Source organism: Ursus maritimus, unplaced genomic scaffold, assembly GCF_017311325.1.
Source record: "Ursus maritimus isolate PB19 unplaced genomic scaffold, ASM1731132v1 scaffold_8, whole genome shotgun sequence".
Lineage (NCBI taxonomy): Eukaryota > Metazoa > Chordata > Mammalia > Carnivora > Ursidae > Ursus > Ursus maritimus.
The window spans coordinates 34,267,990-34,284,336 of NW_024426996.1; the positions used below are offsets into that span (position 1 = coordinate 34,267,990).

The window sequence follows — 16,347 nt, forward strand, 5'->3', positions numbered from 1 at the left end:
TTATTTTTCTGTGATTAGTTTTGAAACACTAAGCATGTGTTTTTTAGAAAAGAACAAAACCCCAAAATAACATGGACTATATGAGACATTTTTCTTTAGATTACAGTAAAAGTTATTTGATCGTTCAATCATTTGCATATTCTAATCCACTATTTCACATGATACTCCATCTTATCACGACCAGATATGATATCTTATTATTTTAATATTGTTGTATAATATAGATGGGAAAGAAACTATACCTTACCAATGGAATATTTCTTTTATATTCTCAAATCAGAAATAAATAATTATGATACCTTCTGAGGTTTATAATTGAGTGTGTAACAAAAGAAAAAGTGGTAACTTTAATGTCACCAGTAGAAATACTTGTATTGGTCATAGGAAATCACACTCAGAATAGGACTGATAACTCAGTTTGATTTTTGTTAATGAGCTGAATCAATCAACAAATAACACTATAAGGCAAAATATCTCAAAATGGAATATTTCATATTTCTCTAATCAAAACATATGAGCAACTACATCAGCATGGGCACATTATTGAAATTTAATCAGATGGCTTAAGAGAAACTTAAGAGAATTAAGATTGTTAAAATGTGCAAACTACCCAAAGCCATCTATAGATTGAATGCAGTCTCTCAAAATTCCAATAGTATTTTTCACAGATATAGAAAAAACAGTCTTAAAATTTGTACAGAACCACACACACACACACCCAAAGGCCAAAGTAATTCTGAGAAAACACAGCTGGAGGCATGACACATCTTGCTTTCAAACTATACTACAAACTATACTACAAAACTATACTACAAAACAGTATGATGTTGGTATAAAAATAGACATATAGACCAAGAGAATAGAATTCACTCCAAAATAAATGCTTGCATTTACTATCAACTAATATTTGATAAGGGAGCCAAGAATACTTGATAGGAAAAGGACAATCTCTCCAATGAATAGTTTTGGGAAAACCAGATAACTACATGCAGAAGAATGAAATTGAACCCTATCTTACACCACTCACAAAATTTAACTCAAAATGAATTGAGGATTGAAACATATGATCAGAAGGCATAAAGCTCCTAAAAGAAAATATAAGGGAAAAGTTCCTAGACACTGGTCTTAGCAATGACTTTTTGGACATGCATGACATCAAAAACAAAAGGAACAGAAGCATAAATTAATAAGTGGGATTACATCAAACTAAAAAGCTTCTACATAGCAAAATAAATAATCAACGAAATGAAAGGGAAATCTATGGAATTGAAGAAAATATGCACAAATCACATTTCTGTAAGGGGTTCACATCCAAAATATATAAAGAACTCATATAACTCAATAGCAAAAAACAAAACAATCCAATTACAAATGGACAGAGGAAATGAATAGACATTTTTCTTAAGAAAACATACAAATGACCAACATAAAAAAATTCTCAACAGCAGAGATCAGGGAAATGCAAATCAGAACTACAATGAGATACCACCTCACATCTGATAGAATGGCTATCATCAAGAAGACAAGAGAAAAAAAAGAAAGAAAAAAGAGATAACAAGTATTGGTGAAGATGTGGAGAGAAGGGAGTCCCTGTGCACTGTTTATGGGAATGTAAATTGGTACAGCTATTTTGTGAAACAGTATGTAGTTTCCTCATAAAATAAAAAACAGAACTACCATATGATCCAGCAATCTCACTTCTGGGTATATATCCGCAGGAAATGAAATCAGAATCGTAAAGAGATATCTGCACTCGCATGTTGATTGCAGTATTATTCACAATAGCCAAGACATGGAAACAACCCATGTGTCCATCAACAGGTGAACAGATAAAGAAGATGTGGTACATACATAAAATGGAATATTGTTCAGCCATGAAAGGAGGAAATCCTGTCATTTGTGACAACATGGATGAGTCTTGAGGGCATTGTGCTAAGTGAAATAAGTCAGATAGGAAAAGACAAATACTGTATGATATCACTCATATGGGCAAAGAGCCGAACTCATAGAAACAGAGTAGAATGGTAGTTGCCCAAGACTGGGGGTGAAAGAAATGGGAAAATACTGGTTAAAGGGTACAAACTTCAAGCTATAAGAAGAATAAGTTCTGGGCAACTAAGGTACAGGAGGATAATTATAGTAAACCAACTTTATTATATACTTGAAATTTGCTAAGAGAGATCATGAATGTACTCACCACAAAAAAAGAAATGGTAACCATGTGAGTTGATGGAAGCATTAGCTAACAGTATGGTGGTAATCATTTTACAATATATGTGTATCAAACAAACACACTGTATACCTTAAACTTATACAATATTATATCTCGCGTATATCTCAATTTAAATAATGGAATAAAAGAAAAATCTCCTAAGACATTTCAGCAATTTCAAAAGAAATTACCTGTTTTGTTTGTTTGTTCTATAGGGAAAAAGGCAAACAATTTCATGTTTTCTATATTCTTTGATTTTGGGCCATTTCTTGATACCCAATAAAAATCCCACCAAAATTGGAAAATTCAAAACATAAGATGGATGAAAGAATAATATGCTTATTACCTGTTATTATAAATCATAAAAGTAAGCTTCTAAAGCAAGGGTTGGTAATTTTTTCATGAAGGGCCAGATAGTCAATATTCAGGCTTTGTCAACCAAGAGGCAACTGAGGATGCTGTTTATATACTTAATGTTAAATTTTAAATGTAACAACTTACAAATATAAAAGCCATTCTTGGCTGACCGGCTGTAAAAATTAAAGGCAGCTAGACATATTTGACCCATAAACTATTGTTTGCTGAAGTCTGTTCTAATGAATCACAAAATTGAGCTTGATGACATATTTTTAAAAAAATTTCACTTATGTTAAATATACTAAAAACTCTAGACCTGCTTTTGGATCCTGAGGTTTAATATCTCTTCCTGTATATCAAAAGCAATTCCTACTTATACCAGCAATGTATATGTGTAAGATAAGAAAAATAAAAATAATTATTGGGAAAACCCTAAAAGATACTGGCTCACAGAAATATTTAAGATCAAAATAATTAACACATAAGGTACAAAAATATTTTCTGCTCTAAAGAATATTTCAATATAACATTAAAATTTAAAATTTTGTTAGTCAAAATTTCTAGCTAATGCATAAAATAAAGATAATAGGTAAATCTGGTTCACTATATTTGAAGATGTTAAAATTGCTTATGATGGCCCAATATTCTATTATTTACATAGACAAATGCTACCTTTTCCCTTAATCTCCAATGTCTCGCCCATCTTTTTACATATATTTCTTGTGACAATCAGTTATGTCTTTCTTTTATCAAAATTTAGAAATTGTTTTTCCCCCAAATGCTTAGTCTCCCTGACTTCTCTGAAATGTTTCACAATACTGGCTGTTATCTACTTTTGGACATTTTCTCCTATCTTCAATTCAGTATATCATCTTGATTCTGATTTTGCTCCTTGGATACTTCCTTTTTCCATCTCTATTCCTACTCACCATTCACAGATCCTACTCTTTACATTCCTCAAGTGTGGTAGACTGCTAATTGTATACAACACCTAATTCCTTATCTTCCTGATGTAAAAAAGCTAGAGTATGTTTTCCAGTCTTCCTTCCAGTTCAGGTGGTACCACTGATACTGTCCTATCAGATGGAAGGTGAGGAGAAGTGATGTAAGCCTCTTTCAGACCTTTTATACAAGAGCCTCTCTTTCTCAGACTGCCTGCTCGATGTCAATACTCAAGGTGACTGTGGAAATCATGTGTTGAAGTTGGTTGAGACTTCATCAGCTTGTGTCCTTCCATGAGGTACCACCATCAATTGGGCCATAAGTAAAAAAAAAAATAAATATTTTGGGGCTAAGCAAGTGCAATTTTAGGGGACGGGTGCACTAAATATTTCGGAAGGTTCATCCATTGTAATATAACTTCTTTTCTAAATTAATTCTAATCCAATAGATTAGAATCCGTCCATTCCCTTATAACCTCTTCACTTTTTTGTAACCTACATTTATAGGCCTGAGTCATCATTACTATTCTAGCCTTATTTATGATCATATCAACACACTTTTGATACCTATCACCACATTCAACTGAAACAGAATACAACTGGACTCATCTTGACAAGTGGACACCCGTCTCGAGTTTTGTTTTAGGTCCTATCAGTCTCTCAAATAAAAAATCACAGACATAGGTATCTTTAATCTTTATTTTATTTTTTTTGTTTTCTAAAGAAAAATTTTAGGTGTTGTTTCTTTCTCAGAAGAAATTTTCACATTTTGACATTTTATTTTCAGAGCCACCTCTCAATATCTCATAATTATTTTTATTACCTCCATGTTACACATGAAGAAACTGGGGCATGAGCAGGTTAATTAACTTGCCCAAAGTCACATAAGCTTTTAAGTAGAGAAACTAGGAGTTAGACTCAGACAGTCTTGGCTCAGGGGTCTATGTGATTGGAACTATAACGATTACATTTTTAATAGAGTTAAAAAGTATAAGATGAGAAAATCAATCTTGAGATTTCTAAAAAATGCAATGAAAGTATTTAGTGGCTAAAATTAACTTTGAAAATGAATATTTTAGGTCCCTGTAAATGTGAAAAATCACAAAAATAGACTAGCATGAAAAATTAAATATTGCATCCTAATCATCCAACTCTTAGATTTTATAAAAGATGCTTTTAAAGAAAAGTACAGAGACCATTACTAAGTATGTCATCATTCATTTAAAAAACATAAATGTTATCATAAAATGATAATCATATTTTCCAGTATATACAAACAGGTTTTTAAAGAAAAACAGAAAAATATATATTTCTTATGCCATATATATATATATATCTATATATATATATCTCCACCCCACAGCTCCATAATATCTTAGAAAAGCTATTTCTAATACACATTCCATGTGTCTGCCAATAAAAATATTAAAGACTATAAGGTCAAGCCTACAAGAGAATAATTTTTGTTCATTATCCAAATCAGAGACTATTTTGATTTTTTTTTTTTTTGCTGTTAAACACATTTACCAACTGTCATGCTTCTGATTTGTGTCTTTTGTCTTACTATTGTAAAAACAAAATTAATGAAGTAATGTATTTATTTCTTAGAGACCAAAACATCAAGAATGATTTATGTTATGGTTGCTTTGCTATCCTGAGATATATGCCATTTATTTTTGAATAGGGAATTTTTGCTTACCTTCTTTTGTAGGACACAATGGAAAATGAATATAAACATTCCCTGTAGAGAATTGAATATGGTGAAGAGATATGCCATGATGACTGTGCTTTCATTAATATACATGAGTCCGAAGGCCCAGGTCAATCCTAATAGGCAGAGAAGAGCTATTGCACCTATAACCCATGACCTGTAGAGAGAGAAGAAAATTAAGGGTTATCAAATGATTGGTCTTTAATTAGCACAGTCATATCATATCAACAATACTGACACTGAAAAAAATGTTACGGTAAGTTTTATTGACAGAAAATGTAAGACAGGTGGTATAAGTACTTTAAGATTTTAATGGGGACTACAAGTTTTCAAACTTGAGGAGATATACATGAATGAGAATGTTATGAACACAGAAATTCATTTAAGCAAAAGCAGATTTGTACTATATTAAATTATTCATGTATTTGCAGCACATATGCAAATGATATGGAGATGTAATTATGGTGAATGGCAAGGGGGAAAAAAGTCTATAAAGCTATGTTAGTTTCCACTGGCCTCATTGTTATAATAACATCTGTTTGATTGGACTCTCTCTATTAGTGCTTCATCTGATACACTTTTATCCCATTTTTCCAAATTTCCTCTTTTTCCATAAAAATTTAAGTGTTTACTGACAAAAACAGTGCTTGGATTTGAAGGAACCAGTATATGGACTATAAGTATGAATTTTAAAAGTTCTATTTGTCTGATTCTATAGTTATGTAAAACAAGCGTGATACAGTGGATGGGAAAAAATTGTTCCACTCTAGATCACAATCTGTGTTGTTTCAGCTTTTGGATTGCTGTCTTCTGGGTTAAGTTGGACTAGACTTTGAAAATCAGGCAATTGGCAGCTTTGTTGAAAAGAAGCTTAAATCGCAGGGCACCTTCATCTCTTTGAAGGGTCTGTAAACTCAAAGGAGAAAATGAAGCTGAGAATGGGATGGAGTGGTATGAACAAAGTAGGCTAGAATGGAAGACAATTCTCACTCTCCATTCCCCTAGTTTCCTCCAGCTGCCATTCGCAATAGTAATCAATGGGTGACAAAGTCCATATATTTGTGGCCATGTGTTATGCATTTACTTCAACACAAAATGAATCTTTCCAGTAGATGGGGATCCAATAAGTGAAAATGGAATTCTTCTCCACTCCTCGCTAAGTATATAGAACAGGACCAAACCAGTCTAGATCTCTATATACTCGTGAACCCACCCCTTCCTTTCCCAGCACACCCTTGAAAGAGTAAATATTTCTTTTCAGCAGACTATGCTCCTCCACTTGCATTGTCTAAGGAAGAAATATTTATGGGGATTGAAACTTTGCAAAATGAAGGGGTTAAAAGAAACCACACATGTATTTACCAAATCTGAAGCTGGGTTGCGTAAAGTTTTCAGAGAGCACTATGTCTTAAGAAAGATAGAGTCCCAAAGTAGTCAATTAGTATCAATGTCTTATGAAAATTCATCGTGATTATTTATTGTTTTTCTTCTACAACCATCAGCTACTATATTTCATATTCAAATATCATCTAAATTTAACATGTTCAATTTAAAACATTGATGTTATTGAAAAGAGAATTCCTAAACGAGGCTTGCCATTGCATGTAGCATGTTTGCTTATATGATTCAGAAAACAGCTTAGATATTAATATTTTATTCTATAATTAAACTGAAAAATATGGGAACTTTCAAGGTAAAGCTCTCAGCTTCTTACAGGCATTGGAAAAAGGAAAAATGGAAAGAATACCATTAAGTCAAGGTAAAATTGGTATTTCAATTTAGAAAGAAAATGATAGAATAAAATACTCAAGTCAGCTAGTATCTACTAGAAAACACATGATGGGCCCAAGAGTTAATGATATAAAAACTACAATGAGCCCAATTTCTAAAGAAAAAAAAATAAGCAAGAGCATGAAGAAGTAAGTGAAATGTCATTGGAGAAAATGAAAACAAAGGACTCTTCACCAGAAGAACAAACTGAAAGTCTAGAGTAAGGTCACCCATAGGTTGCCCCAATCTTAAGTTTATTGTGGCAGGACACATAGTTTAAAAATGTACAAAAGAAAAGAGCCCAAATATCAACATTTGAGTTTATTCTTATTAGATTAGTACAGACTTGTAGCTTTGTTTTAGAAATTTGAAAGATATATTCATAAAAAACAGGTCATTAATCAAGCGACATGTGTCAAAATTGAAATTTTGCATACATAAAATTGAATTTTTGAAGGAGACATTTTTTCCCTGTTTGGATATTTAAAATAGAAATTCATTAATATCCATTGCAATTGGGTAGCTTCATACTCCTAAGATCATTTGGAAGATACACGGCTAAATCACAAAATAATTTTAGATGAGCGATGTCCAAACAAACAACAGAAATGACGACATATGCAGCACAGAGGAACACATCACAATGAAAGGAGAAAGCTATTAAAAGCAAAACAAGTCTGTACCACATGAAGTTGCTATGATTGTGGCACTGATTTCAGGTGATATCCAATTAAAAGAGGTGAAGCAGAATTTGTTTTTGGCAGTACACCTGCAGCATATTTATTCTGCATACAAGTTGTATGCCTGATTATTTTCCTGCACAGTTTGCTCTTCTGCCTCAATGTGAATGACAGAAGCTCTAATGATTTTTCAGTACTGATCTGACAGCTGGTTCATGGGACCACACTGATAAATGGAATTTATCAGCCATTCAGGTCATTCTTACTTGATGAAGGGTCTGTTATCCTCATAGCTAAAGAATGCATAGACATAAAGACAAGAACACCAACATTAGCATTTTATGACAAAGATTTCATATGAAAAATATTCTCCTGGTCCCCAAAGGCCGCTGTACCCCACCTCCCTAAAAGGCATCATAACCTTCCCTTTTTATCCAGAAGGTAAATCCTAAAATCACCATGAGAACTTACATAACAAGGAATAAAATCAATTTTACAATACTGCAATATCCCTATGAGACTAAAAAATTCCATTTTTTCATCATTTGCTCATATTACTTGTGACTTGACAGAGACATTTATTTCTTAGAGATCGCATTTCTCTAGAGAATGAGAAATCTTATGAGCAACCTGGAAAAGGCTTGGGGGCATACTTAAAATGACAGATTCATGTCACCTAAAGGTATCCTTATTCTGTACTATTAGTAGGTAAGATTACTTAATTATGGACAGTAAGTTTCTAAGTAATTTTAACTCGCAGATGATTGACCTGAGTTAAATCTGAACACTAAAGCCCTTTGAAAATAATCGATCCTGACTACTTTAAAATTCTTTCTGTTAGTGTACTAGGAAAAAATCTGAATAATCTTTTGTAGTAATAGAAGCAAACATACAGCACCTGTTCATTATCACTTGTATTAACTAACTTATTTTGTATCATTTTGATTAAATAAGATCGAAGAGCCAAATTAGTGGAGATAAGTTAGGGAACATTTTGGATCATCTTTTTATAAGCAGTCTGCTCAGTGAATTGTGAGAAAACAGCAAAGAAGGGAAACTGCTCTTTCCTCTTATCTCTTGCTAGGGGCCATAGTTTCCAATATAACACATATACAAATAAAGCTCTTAGACCCCAAATATGATGTATTTTTGAAGAGAGAACTACTAAAAGGAAACCTCACTTTACAAAATGATGAAAGAGTAATGAATGGAGGGAGAGCCTGGGATTTAAAGCCAGTTTGCCTGGAATTCACATCCTAGATCAGCCACTTAACTAGCTAAAGGCAACAAATTAATTAACCCGTGAATGTGTCAGTTTATACAACTATGAAATGGTGATAATTATACATAGGTTTCTTGTGATAGTGAAATTATATACTATGTAAAAGTGCTTAGAACAGTGCCTGACATATTTTTTGTACAGTAAATATTATATTGTTATTATTAAACTGTTTAAAGCTAGAGTAAAGTCACACTGAAAAGATAGAATCTCTCACCCAAAGAATAAACCACCAAATAATAAATGTTGAGTAGTTAAATTCATTTGAGGACATTTCAGGAGCAATATTATGCAGCAAAATAAATGTGGCGGAAATAGGCTTGTAAATGGAGCAGGGAATGACTAACTGTGCTGTCTAACATGGTGACTACTGGCCTGTGGGTTTATTTAAATTTAAATTCTTTAAAATGAAATAAAGTTTAAAATTCAGTTCCTTAGTCACACTAGTCACATTACAAGGACTCAAAAGCTTCAGTAGCTGCCATATTGGACAGTGCAGTTCTAGAACATTTCTGTGTTCACAGAAAGTTCTACTGGACATCGCTGAACTAAGACATTCAAAGAGGGTTTTAAGCCAGAAAATGGAATTTCAAGTGATATTTAAATAATGCCATGGATGTGTGAAAGGTAAGCAGAGAAGAATTTCTAAGAAATGATCATATTTAATAGTGGTGAACTGTTCCTAGAAAGAAAATCTTATATCAATATTGAAAAGTTATAGAACATAATAGAACAATATTTATTCCAGTATATCCATTCCCATTACATCAGTATATTCCATCTGTGATTCCAAGTTCATGAATGGATAATTATTTCTACCTTAATTTGTATATAGTAGGATATTGAGGAAAGAAAGTTTCAAAGGTTAGCATATAGGAACATGTGCAAACATGCTGTAAAAAATTGTACTGAGCTACCGAAATGTTTCAAAAAATAAAATGCAAAACTTGCACTGTAATCGCTGGAATGAGATGCTTTGCCATTAATGTGAAAATATCAAAAAAGGGTACAATTCAGCAGTTTTTGTGGGCAATTGTGGGAAAACGCCAGTTGTTCCACTCAATAACAAAGATTCTAATTCCAGCCTCACTTACAGTTAGCTATAGCCATGCATTTAAGCAGTGTCCACTGGGATGTGAACAGAAGTGAATTGTGACATTTCTGGGTCTTGCCAATTAAAGGACTGGAATTGGGCCTCCCTTGACCATTTTTTTCCCTTCTCCTTTGTTAGGAGAAAATGACAACAGAGCTTCAGACCCAGAAATGGAAGCTGTTTTTTGATGTGGAGCCACCATATTAGATTTAAACCACATTTACATAACCAATTTAAGCCACTATATTTTAGACTATTTCTTTTACAGTGGCTTAGCCTGTGCAATAATTAATAAAGCATGTTATCTTTTAGCTAAAGAATTACCAGTTCATATTTAATATAGAAATCCATGCTAATGGACAAAGAACTATTCATTAATTTTGTTTCCAGAATATCATAAATAATATACAATAATTCAAAATCTAAGCATCATTGCAGATTACCTATGTCAGTGCCTTCCATCATTTTGTCAGATATTCTGTTGGCTTAGAGGATCTAGTTTTATAAAGTCTCTCCACTAAATTCAAGTTAAATTGATAGTAATGTTGCCATCAGTTATGGTGGCAAAGTTACATGCTATTGATTCACTGAAAAAATATATCTACAGAACTAGTCTCAAAGCTGAATAATATTCATTCTGATTTACCAATGAAAGTCTACTGAAACAAAATCTCATCCCAGTTGTGTGACTAAAACAATTTCACTGCAGTTATTTTAAGATCTTGGAAAAATATGGACACAAAGGTCTAAGACACTCTGGGCAGATTAGTAACAGGAACTTTCAGGTTGTCTTGTAAGTTGTAACTTTCTGAAAATGAAGGAAAATACCTTGTACATACAATTTTTAAGGAACAAATTAAAAAAAGAACCTTGTTTCTTTAGCAAATACATTCTCCTTTTGTCAAACATTTTATCTTATTATTTTATTCAACTAACATCTAAAATTGAAAGCTTTAAATATTAATGTTGTAAAATTATATTAAAAAGTGATCATTAAAATAAAGACAAGAATTTTTAGGGATCTCTGCATAGATTGATAATAATTATGCATATATTTATACATTCTATAACAATTTCAAAACACACAAAAGGGCTATTAAAATCTAGCCCCATGGAAACGTAGCTCAAAATACATCTTCAAGAGGATAGATTTGTTAGCCAAAACATTAACTTATACATACTAATAATACTATGATATAAGGATTCATAATAAGTGTATCAGTAGAGACAGATGATGAATGGATAGAAACAACATGAATGAATCAAGTTAGTTCTATGATATTCTTTCTCTGATTTCAAGAGTTCAAAATAGAATTGTCTTTGGACATAATTTTTGATGGAAATATCTAAAATTCAAGATATAAAGAAGATAAGTTAAATAATATAAAACTTTCCCTTCTATTATATTTACATATAGATTTTTTTTTAAGTAGTGGAATAGGTAAGAGTGAAGGAAGATGGAGTGATGGAAGGCATATATATAATTCCCAAGCCAAAAGATCTAGTCATTAAGTCACAGAAGGTTAAGCAAAATGAATGGCTTAGACAGAATTGTAGATCCTGTCAACATTCATCCCATTCACCCTACCAATATGAATGTATTCTGGGATCCTCTGCTTCTGCTGGGTAGTTAGCTAATTATTGTTGGTAACTGAGGTGTATGTTTAACAGTGAGAAAGAGAGCTATCGCAGTGTATATAGATATACTGATTAGTACCCCAATATTTCCAGATTCGGTATTCAGCTGAATTTACTTTCCCTGGTATAAAACTAATTATATCAAAGGAATAAAGACATTTCCCCTTGAACTTGGTTTGGGTTACCATAGGAATGATAAAGGTAATATCAGTGAATTTCTTTATTGTTGTTTTTTATGTGAGTGAATTTCTGAAAGTAAAATGTATTCTTCATTCTTCATATAAGGAAAAAAAGGTAATGATAAATACTTCTGCATTTGTACGTTAAGCAGGCTTTCCCTATTGGCCCTTAATCAGTTCTCAACTGAGGACTGAGAGGTTTCAGTTCCGCATGTTCTAAAAGTAGCTGATGGCAACGCAAACTACCGGACTTCACGTAGAAGTGATCTTTGAGACACTACTTTGCCAAACTACCAATCCAGAGGCCCAGTCTTTAAAAGAATTGAAAAGACAAGGCCTTTTAGACTACAATGTTCACAGAATAAATGAAATAGTGGAGAAGGGAAGGAAAGTAACACCTTTACTTGTACTAATTCCCTAGCAACAAATATTAGCAGGCGATGGGGGAAGAATGTTTTAAATGTGATATGTTATTCATGTTTTAAATTCATCAGACACTTAAAAACCAGAATAGCCTGGCCAAGTAGCAACACCTAAGACAACATTAAGAAATTTGCTACCCAGTGGTTAAGGAATATTTAAGATAGCGTAACTCAAAAAGTAGTGATCAGAGAAAGATGTAAGTATTTCATATTTATACCTCATTGTGTTAAAAATGCTTGATCAATTAGTAACATCTAGGATAAAAATCATGACTGTTTTATATTTCTTTCAAATGTATTTTATATTAGTGGGGCTATACTATGCTAGAATTACATTCAACTCTCTCTCTTAACCGCCATAGGAAAATTAAAGAAAAGTCATTTAGAATATAATTCAACATTTCTGAGTAAAATATAAATAATGTTTCATTGTGGTCATATGTTTAAGTCACTAAGTATTAAATATATAAAAAATTCTTAGAAAAATATGAAAGTCATATAACATAAACGTAGAAATTATCAACAGCAGAGAAGATGATGATATTTTAACTATGGATTTTATTGCTATTCAAGTATTACTACTAAAAGCTATATTGCTACATTTTGTTCATAGAATATTTATTAGGAGAAGAATGAAATGAGCCAAATAAATAAAATAAATAGCTCAGAATATATCATGAACATTTTCATTCCCATGCCTCAATGTCCCTATAATAATATTGCAGATTTGAGAGCATACACCAATATTAAATTTTTAATCACAGATTTCACACTGCTGATGAATTGGGTAAGTCTGAAATTAAACAGAATTGAGTATAATAAATCAGGATCAATAAATATTAAATCAATGACTGATAAAACTTTAATTATATTATCTTTACAACTCAATGTTATGCAAATTTTTGTAACTCAATATAATAAGGTCAAAGAATTAACTTATATATGAAAGAAATTAAGGATATCAATTATGAAAGTGAATAATGACCTATTATATTGTACATATACAGCTACAATCTTATTACAATTTGGTATCTCCATCTACCAGATTTATAAAAATGACTTAGTAGGTTTCACACAAATAATCTCTCAAATTTTGGAATCCTATGTTGAAAGCAAATAACATCATTCTATAATTTATTAATTTCAATGTATGGAAGATAGTATAGGTTTTCCCCACTATCCAAGAGTAGAGTATTCCTATGAAACCTTTCATAAGCTCAAATGGTGTAAAGCAATGAAGCAGTTACATTAATTGATACGTAAAATTTTTTGAGCATTCTGAGACCCCAAAAACAATCTCTCTTGGGCTTTTTTTTTAAGTTTACTTATTTTTTTTTTAGTTATCTCTGCACCCAATGTGGGGCTTGAACTCACAACCCCGAGATCAAGAGTTGCACACTTTTCTGACCGAGCCAGCCAGCCAGGCACCCCTCTCCTAGGCTTTTCTGATACCTTAGGACACATCTTGCTAACAGATGTACAAAACAAATTGAGATGAAGCACAGATGCTCACGGACACAATGCAAAGCTATGGTGACTTGATGCTGCGATGCTGAGTATAGTTCCTAGGGAAGGAGCCTGACAGCACCACCCTTGTCAGAACGCGCACTGCCTCTATAACAGCTCTCTGCAAAACAGGTGCTGAATGCTATTTTAGCCTTTCTTTTTTCCCCATAAAAGCAAATATCCTCTTCAGGTTTTTTCCAGTTAATGAAAACAGCTACCAGTGTAGGCCTTTCGCAAAAGCGAAGTGGCTTAGTGAAAACTTTTGAAAAGTGGAGGATACCTGTATATCACAGAAACTGAAAGCCTTGACTTGTGAAGCAGTTTGCCTGAGTTTGAAGGCCAGCTGAGCCTTTTGCTAACTCTGCAACCTTCAGCTAATTATTTAACATCTTTAATCCTCACATTCTTTACCTGTGAAATGGGAATAAATACAGAACTTTTTTTCATAGGGCTGTTGTGTATATTAGATAAAAGGGCTTGGCACTCGTTAACACACAAAAAATGCAAAAATATAAAATTTTAGTATACAAAAATACTATATAAATATTTGCTGTTACAATTACTATTGTATACTGACCTTCTGACCTCAAAAAAGGGGTCAAAGGGGGAAAAAATACAAACACAGTGATACATTAGGCTTCCTTTTAAGTGTTTTGGAAATTCTTATATTAAGTAGAAATCCAAAGGGGAGGAGGGAGTCACTGACTCTTCTGGAATTGATCCTTAATTTTACCTTTAAAAAGCCCTCAGTTTCGTTTAAATATTTCTTTGGGCTAGTAAATGCTATGAATTTTTACATTCTCAATTGAAATGGGGTATATCTGGATTCCTAATGAACATTAAGGTAGAAACCCAGCACCCTCTGAATTACATAAGAAAGCAAAATTTAATTCGTAAGTATGTTGTATCCTCAGTGTCAAACAGTGCCCTAAGGGACGGCAAAGTCTCACTAAGTGTAATCATTTGCATTAAAAGACATAAAATCATACATGAAATGTTCATGAAAAGTCACTAAGAGATATATGTGCTATAACTGGACTTCATTAATATTTTTTATGATTTTTTGAAAATTTTAAACCTTGAATAAGGAAGATGAAATAAATGATATGTATATAAAAAGAAATCTGTATTTCTTTTCTTCTTAAATTTTTTTTGATACGGAACGCTTCATGAATTTGCATGTCATCCTTGCGCAGGCGCCCTGCTGATCTTCTCTGTATCTTTCCAATGTTAGTGTATGTGATACCAAAGCAAGCACTGTATTTCTTTTCAATAATTTTTATCTTGTAATCAATGAAAACAATGGCTTTAGTCAGTAATATCTCAAGATCCATAAAATATTAGCAACGAGTTGAAATCTGTTCTTTATTGATACTTATAATGAAAACCGCAATGTTCCCTGGTTTAGTATCTGAGGGCCAGTGTTTTTTAGACTCACAGAGTCTTAGAATTTGTTGATTCTTTACAACGTGTGATGACTGGGCTGACCAAATTTTGTCATTGCAATGCGAGGAGATGAAATTCCTTAGGGAGTATCTTACATAATTCGGGATTTCTTTTTTCAACTTAGAAGATGAACAAACTTTTAAGTTAAGTAAAATAACTCAGGAAATTAATAACTTTTCTGTATTCTTGCCAAATGTGTTTTGACAGGTTGAATTGCTGTTATACTCTTTCTCATACCATATGGTATCATCACCTCTTGTTTCAACAACTTGTAATAGAAACATTCATCATACCCCTTCTGTGAATAAACACCTTATTATAAACTGCTTGTAAGAACAACTAAAACATAAAAAAAAAAAATAAAAAGCACAACTGAGTATTTAAAACATGTCTGTACTTACTAAAGATTCCAATAAATGGAACCAAGGGTGGCACTGAAATACAACAGAAAGCAGACAAGTTTTATTTAATTGTGGACAAGTAAGGTAACCTTCATAAGCTTTAGTTTACTCACCACCACAATGAGTAAAATAACCTCATCAGGATCTTTTCAGAGTTAAATGGAACCAAGGAAAGAATAGTCAACGGCTCCTATGTTATCAGTTAGTAAGAGCTATCATTGAAAAGCACTTCGAATTCTTGAATTTTTCATTCATATGGAACAAAGTCCCTTGGTAAAGAATTTGAAGAAGTAGCCCCACGTAGATAGTGCACAAAAGTTACTTACTTCCACAGTAAATAGGCCTAATCAATGACCCAAGATCTCTACCACAACCTACTTTTAGTAAGATGTTGTTGTTTCCAATTAAATTTGTTACTAGGAATCTAAGCTTCTTAAAATTATGTCAACGAGAAAAAAAAATTGAGCAATATAAAAATAAATCCGATTTTGTAGATATATAAAAGCTCCAAATAGCAAAGTAAGAAATCTTAACGCGATCACATTTTAGGCCAAAGGGCAGCCTCAGTAAAGTACTAAGAATCAACATCAATCAGAATGTATTCTCTGATGATAATGAAATTAAGTTAGAAGTCAATAACTAATACAATATGCATACATACGCATGAGCAATTATCCAACTGTTGCTACGTTCAAAATAGCTTCAAGCCCCT

The 16,347-nt window shown here is 32.5% G+C and overlaps 1 protein-coding gene and 1 non-coding gene across 2 annotated transcripts in view; both read right to left on the reverse strand.

Annotated features, from left to right (window-relative positions):
* The window catches only part of ADGRL3 (adhesion G protein-coupled receptor L3), a 482,854-nt gene that overhangs the window by 35,196 nt on the left and 431,311 nt on the right, over positions 1 to 16,347 (reverse strand). The window contains exons 19-20 of the mRNA XM_040624907.1: positions 7,938 to 7,964; positions 5,210 to 5,378 (exon numbers count right to left, since the gene is read on the reverse strand). Coding sequence (XP_040480841.1) covers positions 5,210 to 5,378; positions 7,938 to 7,964 — 196 coding nt within the window. The remainder of the gene's footprint in view (positions 1 to 5,209; positions 5,379 to 7,937; positions 7,965 to 16,347) is intronic.
* On the reverse strand, positions 14,940 to 15,046 carry LOC121101606. Its single transcript, XR_005833590.1, has one exon. It is a non-coding gene; the product is annotated as a U6 spliceosomal RNA (small nuclear RNA).